Source organism: Dromiciops gliroides, chromosome 3, assembly GCF_019393635.1.
Source record: "Dromiciops gliroides isolate mDroGli1 chromosome 3, mDroGli1.pri, whole genome shotgun sequence".
NCBI lineage: Eukaryota > Metazoa > Chordata > Mammalia > Microbiotheria > Microbiotheriidae > Dromiciops > Dromiciops gliroides.
The window spans coordinates 441,248,657-441,273,347 of record NC_057863.1 but is presented as its reverse complement, the minus strand read 5'-3'; the positions used below and the strand labels follow the sequence as shown (position 1 = coordinate 441,273,347).

The window sequence follows — 24,691 nt, the reverse complement described above, 5'->3', positions numbered from 1 at the left end:
AAAATTGATAGGCCAGGAGGATTTCTGTGCACTTCTGTTGAGAAGCCCAACAGATCATGCCCCACTGACAAGTGACCCTGAGAATAAAAGCTTAGAGTCAAAGGATGCTGAGACGGCTGCCTCCCAGCAGCTAGTCCAGGCTCCCATGCGGGCAATACTGGTACCAGGACTACCAAGCTTGGAAGTACCCTTTGATGTTTTCTCTTTAAGAAACTATGATGCTATCAAAGGAATGAAGAACTTGACAGCATGTCAGAACTTACCTTTTGAACACCTGCTCTTGGGACTTCTTTGCTCTTTGGAGTTCCCAGAAACTATAGGTACATGCCAACACAACAAACTAATTTCATAGTGCAGGTTATTTGCATTATCGTACTAAAGCTACACATTTTACAAATAATCCAGACAGGGCTTTCCCCCATTTGGCTGTTTGGTTAGTCAGTCAGTTATTAAGCACTTACTATGTGCTGGGCACTACACCAAATGCTGAAAATATGAGGAAAGGCAAAACTAGTCCCTGTCCTCAAGGAGCTCCTATTCTAATGGAGACAACATGTAAAAATGATGTACATTCAAGATGTAGAGAGAGGAAATGGAACGAGATCTCAGAGGGAAGGGACCAGTCAGTGGGAGGAGGGACATTGAGAAAAGCTTCCTCCAGAAGCTCTGATTTGGACTGAGTCTAGAAGGAAGCCAGGCAATGAAGGCAAAGGTATAACACACTTGGTGCTTAATAAATGTTTGTTGATTCACTGACTGATTCATTGATTAATTATTGGTTGAAGTGGGATGCTAAAACCTTTTCTTCCCCTGAAGTGAACTTTCCCCAGGTGTTCCCTGCTCTTATCCTTCAGCAATATGTTTCCAGCAGTGCTGTCTTGGAGTCTCTGCCCATGCGGGGGGGCCTCCTGGGATCCCTCTCATGGGGTCTCTGTGGGGTTCCTCCTCTGCTCCCTTTCCAAATTTGCTACTGGTGCCAGAATTCCTAATTATGACTCTTGTAACTGGCTACTCCTAAAAAACAGTAATTAAAACATTCTTGTAACCTCACTGTTTATAATCAAAATGCCCAGCTGTCCTTTAGAGAAAAAGAAACATTTTTCTAACCTCTATATAGTTGCCTATGTGAGTGTTTTAATTCCACAGTCTCGACTTCAGACTCTTAAGGCATCCGATGATGAGAACATCATAATTACATCTTTAAATATGGAAGGCAAAAAGAAGTCTAATTCCCTAAAGCTCTTACAACTGGGAGGAAGGGTCAGTGTGGAAGGGATTTGTGAAGATTGGCTTTGGACATTAGTTGGTGTGCTCAGGGCAGGCAGCTGTGGTTATCTGACACAGGTTATTGATTGTTTCACCCCTTTCAAAAAGGCAGCAATTGTTCTCACCCAGAGACCTTTGAGGGCAAAGCGTTGATGGGCACAACTAGGATTTTCCACACTGCTGGATATTTTCACTTGAATGTTCCATAAACACTGCAAACTCAACATGTTTAAAACTGAATTCTCGATCTTGCCTCCAAAACTCGTCCTTCCTCCTAACTTTCTATTTGCTCCCTATTACCTCTTGGATCAATACCAAGACCTCTCTTTGGCATTCAAAGCCCTTCACAGCCTGGTTCCAATCTACCTTTCCAGCTTCATTATACATGATTCCCAATATGCTCTTTGCCAGTTTGGCCTTCTTGTTTTCTTCGCACGTTCCATTCCATCTCCTATCCCTATGCCTTCATACCAGCTGCCTCTCATGCTTGGAATGCACTTACTCCGTATCCCCACATCTTGGAGTAACTGATTACTTTAAAAACTTGGCTCAGGCATCACCTTCTTTTCTATGTGAAGCCTTCCAGATCCTTCCTGCTCCCATCCCCCTGCCCCCAATTACCTTGTATTTTAAAAATATATTTTTATACGAATGCATGTGTTCTCTCCCCTGATAAGCTCTCCAAGAACAGAGATTGTTTCATTTTTGCCTTTGCATCTCCACTGTCTAATAGAGTACTTGGCACCATAGACACTTGTAAGTTGATTGATTAATTCCCTGTCAACCAGGCCTCCACACCCTTCGTGTCCAATCAGTTACCAAGCCCTGCTTATTATTCTGCCTTGGCACTATCTTTCCTATTAATAATGTCTCTTCCACTCCCATTGCAACTGCCCTAGTTCAGGCCCTTATTTACTCTAATTAAATTCTTTTAATAGTCTGTTAACTCATCTCTCCAGCCTCTCTCCTTTCCAACCCATGCCAAAATTGTCTTCCAAATGCATAGATGTCATCAAGTCAGTCGCTTGCTCAAAAAGCCTCACTGACTTCCAGGTCTACTTCATTGTCTACTGAACAAAATGCTCAAAACTCTATAGTTAGCATATGAGATCCTCCACAATCTAGCTGCACCCTACCTTTCTTGTACTTTTCTGTTATGCACATCAGGACAATTTGTTTTCCACTTCCATATGTTTGCACATGCCTGGAATTGCCATTGTCCTCTCCCGCCTCCATCTATATTTCTCTCTCCAAAAATCTTCCTTCTTCAATGTTTAGCTCAGATGGTACCTTCTCCTTGAGATCTTCACTGATCTCTTTAATCAGAAACAACCGCTCCCTCCTTCAATATTTCAAGCCAATCTGATAAATCTCTCTCTTAACCATATTTTAATGTGTGTTAGGCAGCTTAGGGGATAGAGTACTGGCCTTGGAGTCAGGAAGACCTGAGTTAAAAGCCTGCCTTGGAAATTTAAAAGCTGTGTGACACTGGGCAAGTCATTTAATCTCTTAGATTTGGTTTCCTCATCTGTAAAATGAGGTTGATAATAGTACCTACCTCATAATTTTGTTGTGATGATAAAATAGGATATTATAATAGGATGGGATAATAGGATAAAATGGGATAATAAAATTATTGGCTATTAGTATTATATATATATATATATAAATATATATAAATATATATAAATATATATAAATATATATATATATATATATATATATATATAAAATTTCCTGTACTAGTTAGTTTATAAGCTCCTTGAGGGCAGGAACTGTGATACTTTTCTTTTTTATATTCTTAGCCCTTACTTAAAACAAAGCTTTACAACTAGTAGTTACCTAATGTTTATTGAATTGAATTTTTGAACAGCTGACTTTCAGAGCACAGGTTACACAAGGGCATGTTAACACAGTGATGAAATTTTAAAAATAAATAAATTGAGTGGGAATTCAGCCATTTCAAATAAATCTTTGACCTTGATCCCTGTTTTCTCTATATATTTCTCATTTTTCTTCCCCTTCATCTTACTACTGCTGGTTCAGCATACACAAAATTTACAGGTATATGTGTATATGGAAAGCTGCCCCTGATGCATTTATAACTCATCATGACCTTTATTCCTCCTCTGCTGATAATATATTTCTCTGGCTAGGCCTAGGAGAAAGGCTTACCAATTCATTTTCATTTTAATGCTTTCCAATTGTGGAGAGAAGGCTTTGCTGTGAGAAATAATTTTTTGAATGGAGCTTAATTGCTAGTGTTTCATTTCCTTCTGGAAGGGGCAGATACAGGATTGAGCTGATGGACTTTTGATGGACCTTTGGCTACACTTTTCTCTTCTCTTTGATCATATGGCAGAGGGTAGTGAAGTGAGCTCTGTTCTAAGGATTAAGAAGATCTGGGTTCGAATTTTAGCCCTCACTTAACCTCTGAGAGCCTCAGGTTTTTTCAGCTGTAAAATAGTCATAAGAGTATCTATTCTGGATACTCATAGGGTTCTCCTGAAGATTAACGGAGATAATTTTTAGAAAATTGTATTGTGTGTATTTGAGGTATTATTATTATTGTAAGAGTCATTCCAGTGGGTTCTATGACTTTGAGGACTCATTTCCCCTGAGAAACTTCATAAGAATTCCCTGTTTCTAGAAATTTGAATTTCTAGAAAGAGAAGGAAATTGCTTTTCCTCCCCAAACCCATCAATATTTATTTCCCTGGGGCTTGGCGTTTTAATCTATTTTTGTGTTTATCTTGTTTTTCTTTTTATTCTACTTTGATGTTTGCCACGTTCTGAGTGGGCATTCACTGCCATTACTTTAAACACACCAACATCCAATCATTCTTGTTTGTTTGGTTCTCCATGTTTTATATAATTTCTATTTAAATCTTGGCAAATAAAATAGTCTAATTTTGCCCTTTGAATGCCCACAGCATGCATATTTCCCAGGCAGGATTTATCTCAGACTGTTATATTTTTTTTAATCTTATTAAACTCTTTAGTTTTAGTGAAATTGCTGTTTCTTGCTGTCTCCCAGCCCACAATTATTTTTAATTAACTTTTTAAAAATTTCTTTTGCTTGACATTTTATTTTTCAGACACCCCTCATAGAACCTCACGTTCCTCTACGTCCTGCTAAAACCATTACCCAGGTAATGGAATGTAGGTGGGTTGTATAGCTAAAAGGTCTACGATTTAAAGTAAAGATAAGCTAGGTAGTCTGTATGTCAAAGAATATGTGAGAAAAATATCAATGTATTGCTAAAGATGTTTGCTGTGTATCTAGGGCTTCTCTCTCATGTGTATTTATTATTATGTGCTGTCCAGATGGACACTGTAAGTATATGGGTGGCTTTCGCTTGACAGAAAGCCAAGAGATCAGATTTGAAAGCAACTTTTGAATTTGTTCAATTTGCTGTTCTTCTCTAATCCCCTTTTCTCTTTCCCACTTTTCATTCTTCTGCCCACTTAATTAAAATCTAGGTCCCTTCAGAGAAGATCCTCAGGGCTGGGAAGATTTTACGAAATGCTATCCTTTCCCGAGCACCTCACATGATAAGAGATCGAAAATACCATCTAAAGACTTACAGGTATGTGAAGTGCCCCTGAAGATCCAATACAGCATGTCACTGGCATTACTGTGGTAGCCTCTCACTTACAATGAAGATCTTTCTGAATGCCTACATATCTTTAAGGCAGAACTCTAGGACAGGGCAACCAGGGCTTTAGCCCACTGCACCAGATTTACAGGTCACAGGAAACAGTTCCAGTTCACCAGCATACTGGGGTGCGCTCCTTCCTCATTCCCCAACCCCCACCCAACACACCCCCTCCATCATGGTGGCAGAGTTTCCAGCAGAGGCCTCTCATGGTATCCCTGAATTTGTCTTCCCATATCATCCCTCAAATTAAGGTTGCCTTTCATGATATTTATCCCAAATATAATTCTTCGTGCTTATTCTTTGTTTTTTTTGTTTTTGTTTTTTGCTGGGCAATGAGGGTTAAGTGACTTACCCAGGGTCACACAGCTAGTTAAGTGTCAAGTGTCTAAGGCTGGATTTGAACTCAGGTCCTCCTGAATCCAAGGCCAGTGCTTTATCCACTGCGCCACCTAGCTGCCCCCCATGCTTATTCTTGGCATTAAAAATAAATGATCAAAACCCCATCGTTTTATAACTCTGCTTAAGGGGCAGCTAGGTGGTACAATGGATAAGAGTGCTGGGCCTGATGTCAGGAAGACTCCTCTCCCTGAGTTCAAATCTGGCCTCAGACTCTTATTAGGTGTGGTACAGTGGATAGAGCATTGTCCCTGAAGTTGGGAGGACCTGAGTTCAAATCTGACCTCAGACACTTATTAGCTGTGTGACCCTGGGCAAGTCACTTAACCCCAACTGCCTTAAATACTCAGGGCCATCTCCAATCATCTAATATATATCTCACCACTAGACCTAGATGGCTCTGGAGGATAGGGTGAGGTTGGTAACCTTGCCCTTCCCTCCCTCACTTAAATCCAGTTCTGTGCAAGTCATGACCTTACCCCAATGCCATGGTCCTCTTCAAGAATGAAGGACAAACAACAACAGGTGTGTGACAATGGGCAAGTCACTTAACCCATTTTGCCTCAGTTTCCTTATCTGTAGAATGACCTGGAGAAGAAAATGTCAAACCACTCCAGTATCTCTGCCAAGAAAACCCCAAATGGGGTCATGTAGAGTTGGACATGACTGAACAACAACAAAGCTACCCAACGCTAATTCTTGAGCCAATTTGTTTTGACATGGATTCTGTTGTAGATTTTAACATGTCTAGCTACTTGTCCCCATTAGATTTAAGGTCTAGATAGGATCTCATTATAATTTTAAGGAAGGCCAAAATATTCATTCATGAAGAGTGTTTGGGCTGTCCTAATGTTCCCTAAATCTTATGTGGCTGAAAGACCTTCACTTTATTTGCAAATTCCCTATTTCTTTTTCTGAATTAAAAAGTGTGATTATGCTTTCCTGTGTTTTCTGCCCATCCCTAGAAAAGTTTGTTGAAATAAAACATTTTTGGGAACAGAGAATGAAAACTGGAAGTCAGAGATCACAATCTCTTTTTACCCCTGTGTTCTTTAGAATCATAAAGCTCCTGGAGTGCAGAAATTATACCTCCTCTGTTAACAATGCCAAGGGAAAGAGAATGGGTCTCAGGAAATTTCGTTTCTCTTCCCTGAGGTTTTTGGCATCTCTCTTCATAAAAGTAATACATCGAATCCTGTCACCCTGTCACCTTGGTTCCCTGTCTCCACTATTCTCATTGCTACAGAAAGAAAGGATTAAATCGCTTAGGGTATCTCCTTCCCTCCACAGTCACCATGATAGCAGCAGAGGACATCCTATGACTTGAGAGACAGCCAGAGAGCTCACGTCTTCACTAACAACTATTCCTGAGTTTTTATAAGGGTAGATGTTTCTGGTGCTAATTTTCTCCCTCCTGCAATAGAAAGGGGCTGGAGGGATCGTGAACAAACAGCATTGTGGCGCGCACACACACACATACACACACAACACACACACACATACACACACACACATACACACACACGCCCTTATTCCAGGCTTTCCCCTAAGGAGTGTGGGAGAAAATATTATAACCTTTCCATTAATCCGCTTATCCAGTCTCAAATGCTTATGACCCTGGACAAGGGACTTTGTTTTTGCACCTGCAAAATGGACATAGTGATGGCACTCACCTCTCAGGATTGTTGTGGGGATGGAATGAGATGATATCTGTAAAGCATTTAGCGCAGAGCCTGACACACAGCAAGCAGGTGCGTAGTAAGTGCTTATTTTCTTCTTTCCATTGCATAGTCCCATTGTACCCGGCTCCAGTTTTGTGTCCCAGACTAATTACCAATGAATAGAGGGCTGCCTGTGTGAACAGGAAAGGCATCATCTCTATGTATTCGATTTAAACTACCTGAGGAATGGGATTGTATATCTCATTTCATCTTTGTAGCCACAGTACTGAACGAAGTGTCCCGAACACATTAGATACTTGATAAGTGCATTTTAATTGATTTTTTAAAAAAGCATCACATTAAGAAGTATGTAGGTCCTGTTTTTTGGCCAGTGATGGCAGAAAAGCCAGTGGCACTTCTGGTAACTCCGCAAGTAATCCCTGTATTTCTTGCCAATATTGGTGGGGGTTGCTGGCCCATTTCTACTATGAAAGGGAGATATTCTAGGAATTCATAAGTAAATAAGTATAAAGAAGCTGTTTGGAGCTCTTCTGATGAAAGGCATTGTTGAAGTGGCAATCCTCATTACACAGAACTTTTTTTTCCCCAAAGTGATTTGCATCATCTCTAATTAGTTGTTTCTCCCAACACCCTCTCCCCCCCCCCCACCGTGTAAGGAAGACATAGTATTACTTGAAAATATAAAGTGCTGCATCATTTTACTAATGCAACATCTTTCATCTGAGCAACTCATGGGGCTTTGCCAACCTTCGCTCTTTTGTCCTGGGTCCTTCCTAAGTGAAATAAGTCAGAACCTCAGCCTCTTCTGCTCTATACAGAACTTCACTAGGACTTGCCCAAGTATCTGCTTCTCTTCCTAGGAGTTCGCCCACCAGATGACACTGCTTCTTCAACCCTCCTTAACTTTCAGGATACCGCAGATCCTTCATACTGTTTCAATTTAGCCTGTATTCTTACTTCTGAAGTTTTCTTATAATTGCTTTGGGGTGGGGATGGGGACTGGTTAATGAGAGTTGCAGAAGCTGGGACACAGCACACTGAGCTTCTCCATACTAGTAATTCAAAGTGATAGGGGATAGGAAAGGTGGGACATATAAAATTCAGGATGGAGTTTTAGTCTCGAAAAACCCTGTGAGAAAGTTTCTCTTTACTAATTTATTTTAATTTGACTCCTCTATGTTTCAACTTATTGGACCTACTTAATATTCCCCACAAGGCAATATTCAATCGCCTATCTCCATGTCTTTGCATGGGGTGTTCGATGTGCCTGCACCTGGAATGATCTGTCAATCCTTCAGTCAGTAAGCGTTTATTAAGCACCTACTATGTGCCAGACACCATGATAAGTACCAGAGTTTTTTGGCTTGTTTGTTTGTTTTGACAGGGCAATGAGGGTTAAGTGACTTGCCCAGGGTCACACAGTTGTTGTTTTTTAAAAAAGGGAAAAGATAGTCCGGGCCCTCAAGGAACTCAAAATCTAATCTACCTTCTTTCTTCTGTCTCTTAGAATTACTACCTCTCTTTGAGGCTCAGATCAAATATCATCTCCTACTTGAAGCCTTTCTTGATCCCTGCCCCTACCAGATGTCAATTCCCTCTAACTCTCAGTATTTTGTATGTCTATGTAGGGTGTTCCAAAAGCCTTAGTGCAGTATTGAGTTAATAAAGCTTATTCTTAAATTATTTTAAAATTTTATTGTAGTTAACAAAGCTTAAATCTGCACTAAGACTTTTGGGACAATGTCTATATCTGAGTATATATGTATATGCATACACAGATATACATGGATATATCTATCATCTATCTATCGATATATATACACCCACATATGCTCTACATTCCTGTGTGTGCCTATAGTATATAGACACATGTCCATGTGTGTGCTCTCTATATACATGTATACTTAAATAGATGTGTGTATATATTCACATGTATATGTATATGTTTATATATGTGTGTGTATACATACTCCTACATGCTTAATGTTGGTTTATCTGTATAAATGCAGTTTTCCTCTAATAGAAGATAAACACACAGCCATTATTACACTTTTTTCTCTATTCCTAGTCCTTAGCTTAATCCCTACATTTTGGGGGGAGGGTAGTGAGGGAGTCTAGATCTGTGATTTCATCCCTATAGGTTCTTCCTGGTAAGTAAACTCTTTCTATCAATGCAGTTCAGTAGCTGTTTTGCAACTGATAGTACCTGTATTTGAAACTTGCCTAGGACCCTGAGAAGGGAACTTACTTGCCCTTGGTCTAAAAAACAAAACGTGACTAACCTTGCACTCTAGACTTCCTCATTCCGAGGACAGTTTTATATCCACCACACCATGCCACCTCTTCCCTTTGTACACTGTAGTTGCCTAATAAATATTTGTTGAACGGCATTTAATTGGTGGATTGATTTGCCTTTCCTTAGGCAATGCTGTGTGGGAACAGAATTGGTCGACTGGATGATACAACAAACTCCGTGTGTTCATTCCCGGGCACAGGCTGTTGGCATGTGGCAAGTTCTATTAGAAGAAGGTGTTCTCAATCACGGTAAGATTAAAACTGAGCCCCTGGAAAATCCACAGCATATCCTACATTGCCTATCAGAGTTTACATAGATCTCCCAAATGGAAAGGGGAAAAAAAAAGAATTATGATCCCATTAAGGACCCAGCAGAACTAACATCTTCTTTTAGGAATACAAGTTCAGCCACTGGATAATATTGATTGCTGAGTTCCGTCATTATCCCTTCTTAACTCAGGAGAATAAATGAAAGGAAAATGAAATTGTAACCCAAGGGCATCAGTTCCAGTTATGTTTATTAGTTTGTATTCATGGTCCATTGATAGTGTGATTATATTGTGAGCATCATACAGCCATCCTGATGCAGGACCAACTGAAGAGCATGAAATGTGCTGCTGGGCCGATGACATAAAAGTAGGAAATGAATTTAACAGCTGCCTTTTAAATGCAGCATTGTGTAAGAGAATCCATTGTGGACCTACTGTATGACCTCATTGAAAATCATAAACATTTTGTCAAAGAAATACATGCTACCCAGGGCTCCCATGCCCGTGTGATCAATGTCAAGGGTGATAGGTATTTGGTGACTGGGGGAAGGGTGGCATTGCTTGTGAGGTAGTGAAATTTATGCTAAGACATGTTCGATAAACTGATAAAACATTAAGTAGGCCCATTCAACAACACCAAAGGAATTGAGGATGATTTGTAAACCTAACCTTTATTTTCTGCCAGTGCTGGGCACCATCAGGCAAAGTCTGAAATGTGCCTGACATGAAGGTGATGAAGTCTCCTGTGCTTACTCTCACTCTTGGCCCAAACAAGATACAAATCTTTTGTTGATCTTCAAAGGCAGAAGGAATTCCCCCTATCAACCCCCACCCCCTTTTCTTGGACCGAGAGAATTCCTCCATAGGGACTTTCTAGGAGTACGACCTACTTTGTCTGTAATTTTTACTTTAAAATGTTTATACAAATGTAAAACATATTAGAAATCAAAATTAAGGGGAAAAGTCTACTCTGGAGGGAAGTACTTTAAAAAAATACAGATCACAGTTTAGTATCATTTAAATAGAGTGAGCCCTGACAGGACAATTGTACCTTTTGCTACCTTTCATATACCCAAAGGGGAGTCAGTTCTTACTGGATAAACTGATCAACATCCTTAGAGCCTAGCTACCAGTCATTTTTTTGCTTTACAGAATTTGGCAAGAGTTCGTAAAGGGAATTTTAGAGAAATCCCATGAGAGAGGTGTGTCAGAATAGGATGTAGATGGTCCTCATGACTGCAAATAGGAGGTAATGCATTCCAGCTGCAAAATCCTGGGCAAGGCAGACATGAGAAGGGTGTATCAGCCTCATCATTTAGCTGCCATTTGGTTCTGCTTGCTTGGGAAGTTTCGTTTTTATTGAATTGCGACAGCCACCCAGTGTGTCCCTGCCGAGGAGAGCACGCAGGGTCTGTGAGTCAGGTGTGTAACAGGAGATATCCCGTTCTTCCATGTTGCCCTTAGTGGACCAGGAACACCATTTCCAAGATAAATATTTGTTTTATCGATTTCTGGATGACGAGCATGAGGATGCCCCTTTGCCAACGGAGGAAGAAAAGAAGGAATGTGATGAGGAACTGCAGGACACCATGCTGCTCCTGTCGCAGATAGGACCTGATGCACACATGAGGATGATCCTCCGGAAACCGTGAGTGAGAAAATGAGAACTGACCCATTTTAGACTATTATCTCAGCAGCCTGGGGGTGGGGGCCTCATGAGGGTGCAGTGTACAGAGGGGGAGGAAGTGTTTATTTCCAGAGCCTGCCTTCCCTCACAGAACAAAGGAACATTCACAGGGATTGGTAGCACACTAATCTGCTCCTCCTAAACCAGGCACCTTCAGTTCACTTCTGACCTACGTGAAATTATAGTCTCCTTAGCTAGTTTGTGTTCTGAGTACCTGAATGCCATTACCTTTGACCATTCCTGGTCTAGTGTATGTGTGCATGATTGTGCCACTGCCAAGCTATAACCAACTCTTTCCTCACTAAGGCTACCAGCCTGAGCTAAATCAGAATATAATTGGCCATCTGCCTTCAGTCACTAAAAAGGACAACACCATGATTTATATCTTCTCTGCCTTATTAATTCTACCACCAACTCCATTCAGTGCTCCTCCTCTCCATTCCAGAAAATCCAACTTCATCTTAATCAGATATCTAGCAGGCTTCGGTTTGGGTTTTGGTCCAATGTTGTGATTTCATCAATGTAAGGAAATTCATCTCCACTTGGGCAGATCTGGCAAGTGCTCTGCAATTGAAAGTCATAGAAAGTTGACAAGGGATCCTAAGAGGTTGAGTCTTGCCCAGTATCACACAATCCATTTGCGTCTGAAGGAGGACCTGCACACCACTATTCCTAGTTCTGAGGCCAACCTCTCTTTCCACTATGCATCTCAGTCAGTCTCACTGGATTAAATTAATCTAAGATCAATCCATCCTTTAAGTCAATTGGCACATATTTTATTGAGAAACTCCATCACAGCAATAGTTCCCATCTCTATAGCTCTTTACAACTTTAACAAAGCACATCCTTGCCTGCTGCCCACCTCCTGACAGAGGGATGATAGATCCAAGTGGCAGAGTGAGAGAGACGATTTTTGGACATGGCTCATGTGTGGATTTGTTTTGCTTGACTGTGCTTATTTATTACAAGGATTTCAGTTTTCATGGAGGTGTGGAATTAAGGAGTTAGCAACATAGTTGCCAAAAAAAAGAGAACAAAGAAAAAAAGGGGCATTGAAGCATTTAAAAAATACGCACAGAAGAGGACTTCAGCAGGAAACATAAACAAGCAGGATAACTTTGAAATTAACATTGAAGTTTTATATATGTGAGTATGTATATATGTATATATGTGGATATATATGGATATACATACATATATATTTAAAAGGAAAGATCTATGTAATACAAATTCACATATAATCTTCTTTTCCTCTTACTTTTTATATGGAAATGTTATTTTCTTGACATTTGCTAAATTCAAAATAAATAAAAATTAAATTTTTAAAACTACCTTTTTTACAACATTTCTTTGAAAGCAATTAGAATGAGTACTACCAATCTCATTTTACAAGTGAGGAAACTGAGACCCAGAGATATGAGATGACTTGCCTTATTTCCATGGGGCTACAAAATAGGGAGACAATATTTTATAACAGAAAGAACACTGAATCTGGAGCCTTGTGGTCCAATCTGGACTCTGCTACTTACTACTTATGTAACCTTGAGTAAATCACTTAGTCTCGTGGACCTCATCTGTAAAATGAAGAGTTTGGACTAGCTTATCTTAGAAGATTCCAGCAGCTCTCAAATCATGTAAATGAGAGCAATGACATTTAAATCCAGGTTGACTGATTCCAAGTCTAGCACTCATTCCACTCTACCATAATATTTCTATCAGTCTAGTCACTCAAAAAAACCCTTTTATCAGACACCTACTGAGAGCCAGGCACTGTGCTGAGGATACAAAGAAAGGTTAAAAAACACACACAGTACCTGCCTTCAGGGACCTCACAGTCTAATAAGGAAGATGACTTGCAAACATACATGCAAACAAGTTATATATAGGATAAGTTGGAAATGACCAACAGAAGGAAGAGACTAAAATTAAGGGGGGATCAGGAAAGGCTTCCTATAGAAGGTGGGGTTTTAGCTGGAACTTGAAGGAGGCCAGAGAAGCCAGAAGGCAGAATTGAAGAAGAAGAGCATCGCGGGTATAGGAGAGAGCCAGAGAAAATGCCTGGAGGGAGGAGATGGAGTGTCTTGTTTGAGCAACAGCAAGGAGGCCAGTGTCAGCTCTGTGTGTGTGTGTGTGTGTGTGTGTGTGTGTGTGTGTGTGTGTGTGTGTGTGTGTGTATGAAGGGTGTTAGAGGACTGGAAAAGTAGGGGTGGGGCAGATGAGGAAGGGCTTTAGAAACCAGAGGATTATAGATCTGATCCTGTAAGCACTAGGGAGCCACCAGAGTTTACTGAGTAGGAGGGTGACATGGTCAGACCTGGCCTTTAGAAAGATTTCTTTGACAGGTGACTGGAGGACAGATTAATCTCCACTTGAGAAACACAAGGATAGGCATAGGGGAAGATACAAAGGAAAGAGAAGACCATCTTTGAAGCCTTCCTTGATCATCCTTCCAGCTAGAAGCCATCCTCCCTCTTTGAATCCTTCAGGTGCCTCTGTTTGACATCTCCTAATTACTTAAGCATTTTCTAATTCTTCATTACAGTTATTTGTGTACATGCTTCTTAAGGGTAAGGAGGTGTGACTTTTCTTTTCCCCTTTCTACCCTCAATGCTTTGCACAAAGTAGGCACTCCATAAATTCTTGTTGAATTTAATTAAGCTGTGTTCTACTTAGGGATGATTTGGCAAATTATTCTGAAACTATCCACATACAGGCAGATGTTTTCCTGCTACAAGTGAAATCATCTCTCCACCCTACAACCACTGCCAACCAGATGTAAAAGTTGTCACTGAATCACTAGTCTGCTCTACAGTTATTATTGGTGTGTCCCAGACAAGGCTACTGAACTGTATTCTTCATATATTCCCTGGGCTCAATCCAGGGATGATGCATCCCTCAGACCAACTGTCACAGTGTTGTCTTTATGACACTTCTCATTTCCATCCTTCCAATTAATCATACTCACAACTACAAAAATGATTATCTATTTACCAAAAGACACAGCATAAAGAACTGGCTTGAGTCAGGAGGCCTTGGTCCTCTCTCTGATACATACAGGCTGTGTGACCTCAGGCCCAGTAATGTACGTAAATATGTGTGACTATAAGTTACTTACTGGAACTGATATACTTTTCCTAATTGGGAGTTCCCTACATCGAGGTTATCACAGGTCTGATCCCTCCCATAAATACATACACACATATTTGTGAGTGTATGTATATGTATATGTCTGTGTGTATGTATATGTGTGTGACTATATATGTGTATTTATCACATTATATCTCTTATCAGAACTTTTCATAAGTTCCATTGTCATTCTCCATATCAGTGATATAAAATTCAAATGGAAACATCCCTGCAGCTACATGTTGACTTAGAGAACCACAAATCAACATTACCCATGTTGTATTCTATTTTGATTTATTTTGCTAAACATTTCTCAATTACACTTTAATTTGATTCCAGACATACTGGGGAGTTTTATGAGCTGCCTGGGGGTTACTTAAGTCTGTGGGCCTCAAGTTTGCTACTTCTGCTTTAAGTCATCTCTCTATCCCTTCCCATGAGCCTCAAGGGCCCTCTTTCACTTGTTTTTACTGCATAATTCCAAAAAATGCTTTCTGTTGTAGTAAGTTAATCCTCTTTTTCCTCTTCCTTTTTTCCAACTCTTTGTCTTTGCTTGTCCAGGCTGCCTAATGCATCTGAGATATTTTCCTGTCTTCCTCCCATCATATTTGCTAAAGCTTTAAAAATTCACCTGGGTTTGTTGTTGTTGTTGTTTTTTCATAAAGACCTTCCCAGTGACTTACCAAACTAGAGAGTTCTAAAAACTTTGTCATGATCAAAAGCAATATAATTTTGTTTTCAGTGTGGATATTTTTTCTACCAATGAAAATGACAGTCCCTGCATACCTCAGTAGTTGATTTGATGAGTTGCCATGTTCCCCTCATTCTTAAATTCAATCCCTGGTCATCAGCTTTCTGGTGATGAGCTTCTCTAAATATAGGTTGGTCCTTATATGAAAGTGTGTTGCTAATCCAGTCTTCAAAGTCATTCCAACTTAGGAAAACTTTCCAGTGCTTATACTCTTTTGCATAACCTTTCAAGCCAAGTTGGTAAGCTTTTATAAAGCACCTACTATGTGCCAGGCATTGTTCCAAGTGCTAAAGATACAAAGAAAAGCAAAAAATAGTCCTTGCTCTCAAAAAGCTCAGTCTAATGCAAAAGGCAAAAATGTAAACAAGCAAGTGCAAGTATATGTGTGTACACATATGTATATGTGTATGTTCATGTAGGTGCACACATATATGCATATACACATGCATACATGCATGGTTACCTTCACATCATGAGAAAGCATGAAAGTAGAATGTTATTAGAAGCTGTAACCAGGATGGGGTTACTGGAGTTTTGTCACAGCATGAGAAATTATCCAATAGTGAAAAATTTACCCAAGGGTTGGAAAACTTAAAAGGCTGCTGACAAGAGACTGTGTTATTCTATAGAAGGAGGCTTTATAAAGTGGTGTGGTAGAACCAGGGCTTAGTGAACCTATGGTGATGTAGAGGTACTGACACTGCAGGGGTCGTGGCTTGACTGTCTCCCCAGGTTACTTGGACAAAGTCCAAGACTGGTATGACCAAGGCTCTAAGCTAGCCTCAGGTTGGAAAAAGAAGATCCAGTCCTGGCCTGGTGATGTAGTCCCTTCAGGTGCTAGTTCATAGCACAACTCGTCACCCAGGGAGAGAAAACAGCACAGAGAACATAGGTAGAGTTCCCCTCCTCCTTCCTTCCCATGATCAGCCTACATAGGTCATGCATGTGCATGTGTGTATATTCAGAAAGAGGCAATTAGAAGAGTGCACAGGGAAAAGAGATAGTCCCTCAATACTTGCCAGAGGTCTGTACTTTCCTGTGTCCCTACATACTTTTATTTCCTTGAAAGTTTTGTCTTTTCCTCAGTGTTCTAACTTTTCCTCAAGTATGGGAGTTTGGCAGAAGGATAAGGTTAAAAATTCATTAAGCTGCCCCATGAAAGGAAAGGGGTGTCATGCCAAAGGTTCTGGCCCTGTAGGGGACAAAAGTTGTCACCTTATGGAGGGGAAAATGTTTCCTAGGCCCAGGAGTTTGCTTCAGCCTCCCTACAGGAAAGGGATTGGTGCTATTTTAAGCAGGGCAAAGCAGAAGGAAGCAACCTCTGAACTTAGCTGAACTCAGCCGGCTCTTGGACAACAGAAAGGCAGCTCTGTACTGGCCTCATACTCTGGCCTTCCTAATTAATGGTCATCCTGCCAGATCTCACACTCCACTGGTAAACACTTTGAGATTCCAAAGATACCTCCACATCCCCAGTGACACAAAAGTAGAACCATCACTGTCATTAGTGAAGGGTGATTTGCAATTCAAATATAATCCCTAGATTCCATTCTATCTAATTAGTTCAGCCTCTTCCTCAAAGACTCCTTCTTAGAAGCACTTAAATTAGAGGATCTGACTTTTAATGTTTTTATTTCCCTTGTCCAGTGTCAGGTAAAGGCAATGAGCAACAAAATGGTCATATCAGGACACCAGAGGTTCCCAAACCTCTGAATGGGCATTAGTTAGAACAGCCCCTACACTGATTTCTGTCATACAACACACTGATTCCCATCACTATATCATTTGCTTATGATATACCATTTGGTTGGAAAGCTTTCCTCCCACCAATCTCAACCTACCCGTCTTTAAAGGTTTAAGAAAAATGCTACCTCTGTCTTAAAGCCTTTTTCAACTATTCCAGCCCCCATTGACTCCCATTGGCTCTCTCTCCCTCCCCTGTATGTATGTGTGTATGTGTGTGTGTATGTATGTATGTATGTATATGTGTATGTATGTTTTTGCCTATATCTGTATTTATCTATATAGGGCAGCTAAGTGGTATAGTGGAGAGGTGCTGGCCCTGGAGTCTTAAAGACTTATCTCTGAGTTCAAATCTGGCCTCAGATACTTACCAGCTGTGTGACCCTGGGTAGATCACTCAACCCTATTTGCTTCAGTTTCCTCATCTGTAAAGTGAGATGGAGAAGGAAATGGCAAACCTCTTCAATATCTCTGCCAAGAAAATCCCTAATGGGGTGATGAAGAATTGGACACAACTGAAATGACTGAGCATCTATCTATCTATCCATCTATGTCTTTTACTGATAGAGGTAGTCTGGTATAATGATGGGGGCATAAGACTTACATGTCTCAGAATTCTGCAGCTCAAATGAACCTGAATGATCATCAAAGCCAGCCTGTTTCAGCTAAGTAACCTTGGGCCAATAGAGGTGAAGCGAATCCCTGAGATCTCATGGGTGGATTTAAAACCCATATCTTCTGCATCCAGTGAGCTCTTTCACCATGTCATACATCCTCCTTTTAACCCTCTGAAGTGAACCTCTTTGAACTTAGCTAAGCTAGTCCTCAGCTTGAGAACTCAAGCTTGACAAACACACTCAAGGCTAGACCCATACTTGAAGCCTTTATCTCCTCAGTAGAACTTGCTGGAGTGTTTGCTACATTAGCATAGCATTAATAATCACAGAAGTTATAGTTACCTGACCATCCCACTTTGGCATAGAAATATTAGTATCTTTAAATAAACACATTGATCCACAGAGGAATTTACTGACATGTCCCTAACCTCATTCAAGAGAGAAAGGCTACTGACTAGATAGAACTGACCCTTGCTTGGAACTAATCTATTGTGTTTGGTCACTGTGACCAAAAACCTTTGAATGCAACAAATGTAGGCGAACAGGATCCGCTGATTATCATTTATTCATATACCTCCTAGGCTTATTACCCATGGCATCCTAAAGGTTCTTCAAAGATAGTTGCACTTGAGAACTTGGACTTCATTTTTATTATTACCAGTAAAAATCTAGATCTCACCAATTTTTAAGGTTCTGAGTATATTGGCAGCAGGGGGCATTTTGTGAATGTTCCATGTCCACACTTCATGTACAACATTGAAAGCAACAGAATTGTGTTGGGCTTTATAACTTTGATTCAGTAGTTTTATATTTATCTATTGGAACAATGTCCCCAAAGAAGCAAAAAGTGGTCAATAAAAAGAACAATAAAGCTATACCTATTAAATACCTAAGTTTTCAATCTACATACTCAACACACTTATTTGTATACAGTCAGACATGTTGTTGAATCACACAAAATTATCCTTAAAAAACACACAACAATAAACTTTTGATTACTAGAAAGCATGGGAATTCCCTAATTTATTTATTTGCTTGTTTATTTACTCCTAATTTATTTCCTTTAAGAGGAATGAAAACTGGTCAAATTCAGCTAGAAGAATCAACACTCTATCATTACTTTTCCTGTGTAAGCCACACCAAATGCTTCACTGCTGACCCTGAAAACATAGGACATCTTCAAAGGTCTTGGTAGAACTCACCATTTTGTTGTCCAACCACTGAGAACATAACAAGATGGGAGATGCATTGACTCTATGACCTGGGCAGGACCCTCCAATTTTTCAACCCAGCACAGCTGCATTTTACAATAGTCACCACTGCCAGAGAGGTTGCAGAACTCTGATAATTACTAGGAAAGAAATAACACAATATTCTTTGATGAGAAGATTACTTTGAGAATTTGATTGTATAATGAAGATGTTGCTTTGAAAGGTACTTCCTATTGTTCTGAATCTGAGACTCGCTAGCAAAAAAAAAAGTGTCACTTGTTTTGACAGGCTACTTAGAAAAATTCTCTGTTTATTACATTAACTGCAGCATTTTATCTGTCAAACTATGAAAGAATGTCCTATAGTTTAAAAAACAGAATAGAGATTCAGGGGATTTTTTTTGGCATGCTCTTGTTGCTATTGGTATTGGGGAAAAAAACACATACATTTTGAATGTGGAATTAGCTTTTTGTGCCATGGCAGACAGAGTGGTTCACAATGCCCCATTTCGCAGGTGCAGACCTGAAGGGTGTTTGAGGGCAAATGCTGGAGAACTATGACAGTTCGATCATGCAGCTGTTACTGCCCTGAGACAGAGGAATTGTCCTAAAATGGGCTCTTGAATTTTATATTTTTTATTTTCCATTACTTATAGACTGGGGAGGGCAGCTGGGTGGCACAGTGGATAAAGCACCAGCCCTGGATTGAGGAGGACCTGAGTTCAAATGCGGCCTCAGACACTTGACACTTACTAGCTGTGTGATCCTGGGCAAGTCACTTAACCCTCATTGCCCTGCAAAAAACCCCAAAATGAAACAAAACAAAAAAACCTTATAGACTGGGGAAGGTTATCTTACACAAAATTGATGCAAACAAGGTTCCCTTTCCAAGAAACTTATTTGATTCTTGTTGTTTTTAATCACATTGGGCAAAAGACATGGGTGGAGTGGGGATAAATGAATATGTGGGATGACAACATATTCAGAGTCATAAGTAGGAGACCAGCTGGAATAAGGAGGCAGATAAAACACTGTCTGCTGACCTCATCATTTAAGTGAAATTGCCCTTTCCAAAGTTACCAGTGGCCTCTTCAGTTGCTAAATCCAGGAGTTTTTCCTCAGTCCTCAAACTTTGGATTTCTCTGCAAAACTCGATACCTCGGCCCCTCCTCCTGGCTATTCTCCATTTTGGGGTTGCTTGTGATACTGCTCTTTTTGGGTTCTCTTCCACATCTGACTGACCCTCCTCAATCTCTTTGTGTGGCTAATCAATCATATCACATGCTGTAACTGTAGGTATACCCAAAGGCTCTGCCCTAGACTCCCCTTTCTTCTCACTCTACATTTTCTCACTTGGTAAGCTCATCAGCTGCCATGGAGTTAATTATCATCTCTATGTTGATGACTCCCTGATCTATCTATTTGGCCCTACTTGCTCTCCTGAGTTCCAGTTCCACATCACCACTTACCTATTAGACATTTTGAACTGGATGTCCTAGAGACATCTCAGACTCAGCATGTTGAAAATAAAACTCATTATCCTTCCTCTAAAATGTGTTTCCCCTGTGGGAACAATTAACCACTTACCCTTTATTTTCACACATCTCTTCCAAACTTCCCTATTGATGTTAAGGGTACCACCATCCTTCCAAGTCACTGAAGTTTGTAACCATGGTGTCATCCTTGACACCTCACTCTCACTCACCCTGCATATTTGATCAGTTGCCAAGACTTGTATCTACCTCCACAACATCTCTCACATCTATTCCCTTCTCTACATCCACACAATTACCACTCTAGTTCACACCTCATCTCCTCTCCCTGACAGTTGCAAAGTTCTCCCACTTAGGGTGTCTTGTCTCCTGCCATTCCAATTCATCTTGTACACACTGCTAGGTCTGACATTTGTCTCTTCCTTTCTCAATAAGCTCCAGCACCTCTGTCTTTTTTCTAAGATCAAATATAATATCCTCTGTTCAGCATTTGAAGCCCTTCATAACCTGACCTAAACATCATTCCAGCCTTTTTTTTTTTTTTTTGCTGGGCAATGGGGGTTAAGTGACTTGCCCAGGGTCACACAGCTAGTAAGTCAAGTGTCTGAGACTGGATTTGAACTCAGGTACTCCTGAATCCAAGGCCAGTTCTTTATCCACTGCGCCACCTAGCCGCCCCCCCCCCCAAATGACTTGCCCAGGGTCACACAGCCAGTAAGTGTCAAGTGTCTGAGGCCAGATTTGAACTCAGGTTCTCCCGACTCCAGGCCAGTGCTCTATCTACTGTGCCACCTAGCTGCCCCATTCCAGCCTTTTTACACATTACTCCCCTTTATACATTCTATGTTTCAGTCAAACTGGACTTTGAAGCTGTTCGTCATAGATAATATGCCATTTCTCATTGTCTTACCTTTCTTGTGTCTGCCCCACAATTCTAGAATGATACATATTTCTATTCTCTCCTTATTTCCGATCTTAGAATTCTTATTGTCCTTTAAGACTCAGCTCAAGCACTACCCTTTCCACAAGGCTTTTCCTGATGTTCTCAGCTGTGAGAGCCCCAACCCCGACAAAATCACCTTGTATAAATTTTGTAGGGATTTTTATAAACTTGTATATGTACATTTCTGTCCTTACAAAATGTTACCCCTTAGGGCAGTGACTTTTTTCCACTTTTGTATTTGTATCATAGTGACCTACCATAGTGCTTAGCACATAAGAAGCACTTACTAAATCAATGATTTTCTGTCAATTGCACAAGACACCCAGCATTGTTCCTAAAAGTCAAGTGAAGCCAAACTCTCTTCTGTATGCAGTGGTTAAGTTGGTCCCACTGCAATTCAGGAGCTCTGTTTACTGTAGGGCTAAGATTGTGTTATTCTAAAAGAAGCCAAGTTAAGAAATGGGCAAAGGGGAGATCTGTTCCAAACAAGGGAGAGGAAAGTAAAATAACATGAGAGAAAAACAAAATTGTGGTCAGTTGTGAATTTTTTTGGCATATCTGATCTTAAACCAGAGAATCAGAGTTTATTCATTTGACAAATTAATGTTAAATGTAGCTTGCTATTGGTTGGAGGAGAATTCATCATAGATAAAGACCAGGGGTTTCACACCAGGAGCAGATTTTCTAATCGACTAAGGATTTTTATCTCCAATTCCTGGTTTGGCAGGATAGTAGTAAGGCTGAGGCCACATTTAAAGACCTGAAAGTAGACTGTGCTGGAGGCTCCTGAGAACCAACTGTAAAATTTTCAAGGTGAGCATTTACACCTTGGAAATCCATAAAAGCTACAAATGAGGGATTAATGTATTGTTTTGTTGATTGTCTAAATTTAAGAAAGTGATGGAAAAAATGTGAATAGTGCAGGTTAATCTTAAAAGTATGTCATGAGGCACATTGTTCTACCCTTTGGTTGTTAAACATTTACCAGCACACCCCTGCCTGGAAGTGAATCTGATTTTAAAGGGCTTTCTGTTTGGTCAGGAAGTTTCTGAAGGTACAAACTTTAAAATCCAAATAACTGTGAGGGGTCATATGGGCTCAGACTTCCTAAAGCCAACAGTGCTTAGTATTAATGAACTTTCAAGCCTTTCTCCAAACACTAACAAGGCAAGAAGAGAAATAAACTGACAGAAGCCAGGTTTTGTTAAATAAAAAATTCACTATGTGTCTTTCTATCCACTACATAACAGATGTTGAGAAGTTTGCCACTCAACTGGAGAGATATCTGTCCCTTAAGTTATTGCATGAAAAATTGTGGAAGTAAACAATTTCCCTAAAGATACTTCTAGTGTAATTACCTAATCACCCTGGGAACAATTAACCACTTATCCGTCATTTTCACATGCCTTAAGGACTAACTAAACTCACACAAATGAAAGATACAGAGACTTTTAAAAAATACATATTTTGTTTTAGAATTCTCTTAACTATTCTATTGCTGCTCCTATCCCTTCCCAAACATATAGCTTCCCACTGTAATAATAATGATTATCATTGCTTTTTTCTAGTCCTCCTCCTTCTCCTTCTCCTCCTTCTCCTTCTGCCCTCCCTCCCTCCACCTTCCTCCCTTTCCCCTCTTCCCCCTCCTTCCCCTCCCCTCTCCTCCCCTCTCCTCCCCTCTTCTCATTCCTCCCTTCCCCTCCCATCTCTTCCCTCTTCCCCCTCCCTCCTCCTTCCTCCTCTATTCTTCGTTCTTTCTCTTTCTTCTTCCTTCTTCCCAATTATTTAATTGATTTAGAAAATTCCCATCGAGGACACTCCCTCTACCAATGCAAGTGGGCACATGCTTTGCAACTTATAGCTTTAGAGCTTCCCAAGGTCACTGAGTCACATAACTTGCCCAGGGCCAGTCAGTATAGGCCAGAAGTGGACTTGAACCCAAGTCTTCCTAACTCTGAAGCTGGTTATCTATCAATTATGTTAAGCTGCCTCTGTTATTATTAGTAGTTAATAGTTATATTGATAGTTAATTAAATTAATATTAAGAGTTAAGTTTCGGGGCAGCTAGGTGGCACAGTGGATAGAGCACCAGCCCTGGAGTCAGGAGGACCTGAGTTTAAATCCAGCCTCAGACATTTGACACTTACTAGCTGTGTGACCCTGGGCAAGTCACTTAACCCCAATTGCCTCACCAAAAAAAAAAAAAAGAAAGAAAGAAAGAGTTAAATGTCAATTTATATTTGTATTGTGCTTTAAGGTTTACATAATACTTTCCTCACAACTCTGTGAAGTACCTAATTGAGTTAACATTGCTAACATTTATATAACTCTTTAAATTTTGTAAAGCACTTTATGAATATTATTCTATTTGATCCTAACAACAACCCTGGGAGGTAGGTAACTATTATTATCCCCATTTTGCAGATGAGGAAACTGAGGTAAGCAGAACTTAAGTGACTTGGCCAGGATCACAAAGCTAGTAAGTGTCTGAGGTTGGATTTGAGCTCTGATCTTCTTGACTTGAAGTCTAGTATTTTATCTACTTTACCACTTAGCTACCTCTGATAACAATATGTAAATATTATTATATCCATTTTTATATGAAGAAACTGTAGTCCAAAGAATTGAAGTGACTTTGACACAATGGCTGGCACATAGTAGGCACTTAATAAACATTTATTGACTGACTTTAATAGGTTCACACAACTAGCAAGTGTCTAAGTAAAAGCTTCAATATTATTCTTCTGTCATTAGGAACTTTATGCCCTATCTTTTTTAGAGGGGGGAAGAGAAGTCGGAACACAAAGTTTTTAAAAAATTGATGTTAAAATTTTGTTTTTACATATATTTTGGAAAATAAAATTCTATTCAGAATTAAAAAAATAAAAAATAAAAATGAAGACTAGTTCTGGGAATCAAGTGGGATAATCATTCAACAGAAGTAAAAGAATAGAGTCTAATCAAGTGATTATCAGATTTGGGGAAGATGTAGCACCCTATATTTTACCTTTGTTGCAACCATTACATCTCTATCCCCTCCCTAAAAGTGATATATAGTATAGGTCCTCTTTGGTGAATTAAAATTATTTTTGTAATAAATGGAGATTCCTAAAGATATTGCGTAATCAAGGTTTGAAATAGTTGGTCCAGTGGAAATATCATTTGGCATCCTGTGTATTTGGGAGATTAGTCCAATCCTGCCTTAGTAGCTGATTAGGGGTTTTCTAGCATAGAATCACTGGAGAATAGATAGATAGATAGATAGATAGATAGATAGATAGATAGATAGATAGATAGATAGATAGATAGATAGATAGATAGATAGATAGATAAGGAGGGAGGTAGATTGATAGGTAGATAGTTTGATAGGTAGATGATAGATGATATATATACATATATGTGTTTGTGTGTGTGTGTATGTATATGTGTGCATGTGTATATATCTATACCTTTAACCTTTGAGATAATTATAGATATCTAGATATCTATATCTATCACAAAGGCCACTTAGCCCAGCCTTTGCCCATAGAATGAATTCCATATTCAATATG

The 24,691-nt window shown here is 39.9% G+C and overlaps 1 protein-coding gene across 7 annotated transcripts in view; it reads left to right on the top strand.

Moving 5' to 3' along the window:
• The window catches only part of RAPGEF4 (Rap guanine nucleotide exchange factor 4), a 355,797-nt gene that overhangs the window by 218,294 nt on the left and 112,812 nt on the right, over positions 1–24,691 (top strand). For 4 of the 7 annotated variants that reach the window (XM_043992055.1, XM_043992054.1, XM_043992059.1 and 1 more), the window contains 4 exons: positions 4,365–4,418; positions 4,750–4,856; positions 9,429–9,550; positions 11,035–11,218. In XM_043992055.1, coding sequence (XP_043847990.1) covers positions 4,365–4,418; positions 4,750–4,856; positions 9,429–9,550; positions 11,035–11,218 — 467 coding nt within the window. The remainder of the gene's footprint in view (positions 1–4,364; positions 4,419–4,749; positions 4,857–9,428; positions 9,551–11,034; positions 11,219–24,691) is intronic. The other 3 variants (XM_043992057.1, XM_043992056.1, XM_043992060.1) reach the window with 1 other exon arrangement.